The 2,530-nt window shown below is 29.8% G+C and overlaps 1 protein-coding gene across 1 annotated transcript, besides 3 other annotated features; it reads left to right on the plus strand.

Moving 5' to 3' along the window:
• The first annotated feature begins 677 nt into the window (after nt 1-677).
• Nucleotides 678-781: a repeat region.
• Nucleotides 782-911: 130 nt separating this feature from the next.
• Nucleotides 912-1,125: a repeat region.
• On the plus strand, nt 919-2,246 carry FPSE_12449 (uncharacterized protein; the record flags this gene model as incomplete). Its single annotated transcript, XM_009265566.1, has 9 exons — nt 919-925; nt 1,117-1,126; nt 1,373-1,385; nt 1,516-1,527; nt 1,585-1,593; nt 1,723-1,745; nt 1,800-1,813; nt 1,880-1,887; nt 2,211-2,246. Coding segments are annotated over 9 exons (132 nt in total), but the record flags the coding sequence as incomplete, so codon positions are not given.
• Nucleotides 1,466-1,514: a repeat region.
• Nucleotides 2,247-2,530: the final 284 nt, after the last annotated feature.

Raw genomic sequence — 2,530 nt, forward strand, 5'->3', positions numbered from 1 at the left:
CCCCCCCTGTTGGGCATAAGAGCGGTCCTATGGGATTAAACACTGTATCATTGTACCGCCACGACCAGATATCGTTGTAATGAGGCCTTCTATGTAGAGACTGTTGTTGGCTCAATAAAGTAAGGTTAACTAACATCAATTTGAAGTGGCACGCTAGTCCTCACCTGGTGACCAGTTATGCTTTCAGGAAGAGTGGACCTACACTTTTCCGCGGGGGTTAACGCGCAGCAAACGCGTTGCAATCAAAATTAAACCATAACTAACCAGTCTTACTCACAAGCAACACCCTTAATTATTAGAAAGCTATTTACTTAGCTCATTAACACTTGACTTTTATATTCTAAGTAATGGATTTCCTGCCTCCGCTGGATTCTCTATATCTAGGTAGATAATAAAACAACTATATTATATTATTTCGCTATTTAGCATATCCTTAAATAGAGTATAAATTACTCTAATTTAATATACTTAACAGATTAGATAGAGACAGCTTTAACTTTAATTTAACGCTTATATTATATAGTATTATTATTAGAAATACTTAAAAGGCTAGATAGCTTATAATATCTAATAATCTTAAGTAATTTATCTAGGTAAAGAGACCTAATAATAACATTTTAAGAAGTTAAATATATTACAGTTATTTACTTTTTATCTATACTAATACTAAGCTACTCTAATATTTTCTTAAATAATTACCTTTAGATTTTATATTTTTTATCTATATAAGTTAATATATTAATAAAGTTTAATAAAAGTAATCTATTTATCTATTTTTTATCTGTATATATTCCTACTTTTCTCCCTTTTACCTTCCTTTATGCTTTTGCCTTTTACTTTTAGGGTTAAGGTTAAATAGAGTAAATATTTAAACTAGCTAAGCTCTATCTACTTAATTGCTTTCTTCTAACTATATAGTATATAAGTAAGTAGAGAGGTATATAAAGAGATAGGAAAATAGAAATAAAAAGAAATAAAGAGAGAAGCCTATAAAAAAGAGAGAGATAAATAGGGAAATAGAGAGAGAAAAAAGAGAAAAAAAAAGAGAGATATAAGCTTATAAGATAAAGGTTTAAAAAGAGAAATAATAAGAAGGAAATAAAAAGAGATAAATAGATAGGAAAAGGTAAGAAAAGGATATAAGATAGATATAAGGCTATAATAGCCTATTAAGACTTTTTAAAGGGATTTTAGCTAAAAGAGGCTAAACCTTTAGGTATATCCTTAAAGATAAAGGCTATTAATATAGCTTTAGTCCTAATAAGAGTAAGGCTAATAGAGAAATCTAGCTAAATAAAAGCTATAAGGCTAATAAAGTTTTATAGCTTTTTATAGGTTTTTACTATCTCTAGCTTTATAAGGCCTCCTATAGAGATAATAATAAGGTAAAAAAAGGCCTCTAGAGATTTATATTTTTTCCTTTTTTCCTTTATAATATCTCTAAAAGTCTTATAAAGGTCTTTTCTAATTAAATCCTTTAAAATAATAATAATCTAAATATTATAGTAATATTAGCTAGTTCTTAAGGTAATAGCTAGGTTAGCTTATAAGCTAGTTATTTTATTTATTAAGGGCTCTTTTTAGACCTTTAAGGTAAGCTAGCTAGTTAAGGCTCTATAAAAGGCCTAGACTACTATATTATACCTTATAATTTACCTTTTAAAAATATCTTTATAGGTATCTTTATAGTTAAAAGTAGCTATAGCTCTATAGGTACTATAGGGTAAGCTAGGGGGCTTAATAAGGTAAAAAAGCTAGCTTTTAAAGGCTTTAATAATCTTAAAGTCTATAAAAAATAGGTCTTTCTTTATAGGTAAGACTTTAAGCTATTTATAGCTTAAATAGCTAGTATTTTCTAGCTTAGCCTATTTATAGCTAGCTAGAAAAGTATTAAGATAGGTCTTTAGTTTAGCCTTATTAGCCTCTTAAAGGACTTTTTTAGCTATTTTAAGGGGGTCCTTTTAAGGGCTCTTTTAGGCTAGCTAAGACCCTAGGGGGGTCTTAATCCTCTCTAGGGTAAGCTAAATAGCCTCTATAGCTGCTTAATATAGTAATACAGTTAGCTCCTTATATAGAGGGATTCTTAGGCTACCTTCCTTAACTAATAGAGCTAAAAGGTCTAAGCTAGGCTCTTTAGGGTAATTACTAAGGCTTTTAGCTATAAGGGCTATAATAGCCTTCTTTATTACTATATTAGCTTTTCCCTATAGGTCCTTAAGGCCTATAAGGTTAAGCTGCCTCTATAAGTATCTTAAAAGGAGTTATATATTTCTTTTAAAAAGTAAAAGGCTATACTGCTTAAGGAGGTCTTATAGGGTATTTAGGGCTTCCTTTAGGGTCTCTATTTTCCTAGCTAAAAAGGCTCTTTTAAGAGCTATAAGGTTAATAAAAGAGCCTAGTGCTTTTATTCCTCTTTACTATAAGTCTTTAAGGGGTTTTTTTTAGCTTTTTACTCTATTTAATATAAAAGGGGACTCTTTTAAGACCTTTTTAGTAGCTTCTAGAGTCCTAAAAGGGGCTCTATCTAGGA

The sequence above is a fragment of the Fusarium pseudograminearum genome, chromosome 4 (assembly GCF_000303195.2).
Source record: "Fusarium pseudograminearum CS3096 chromosome 4, whole genome shotgun sequence".
NCBI classification, from domain to species: domain Eukaryota; kingdom Fungi; phylum Ascomycota; class Sordariomycetes; order Hypocreales; family Nectriaceae; genus Fusarium; species Fusarium pseudograminearum.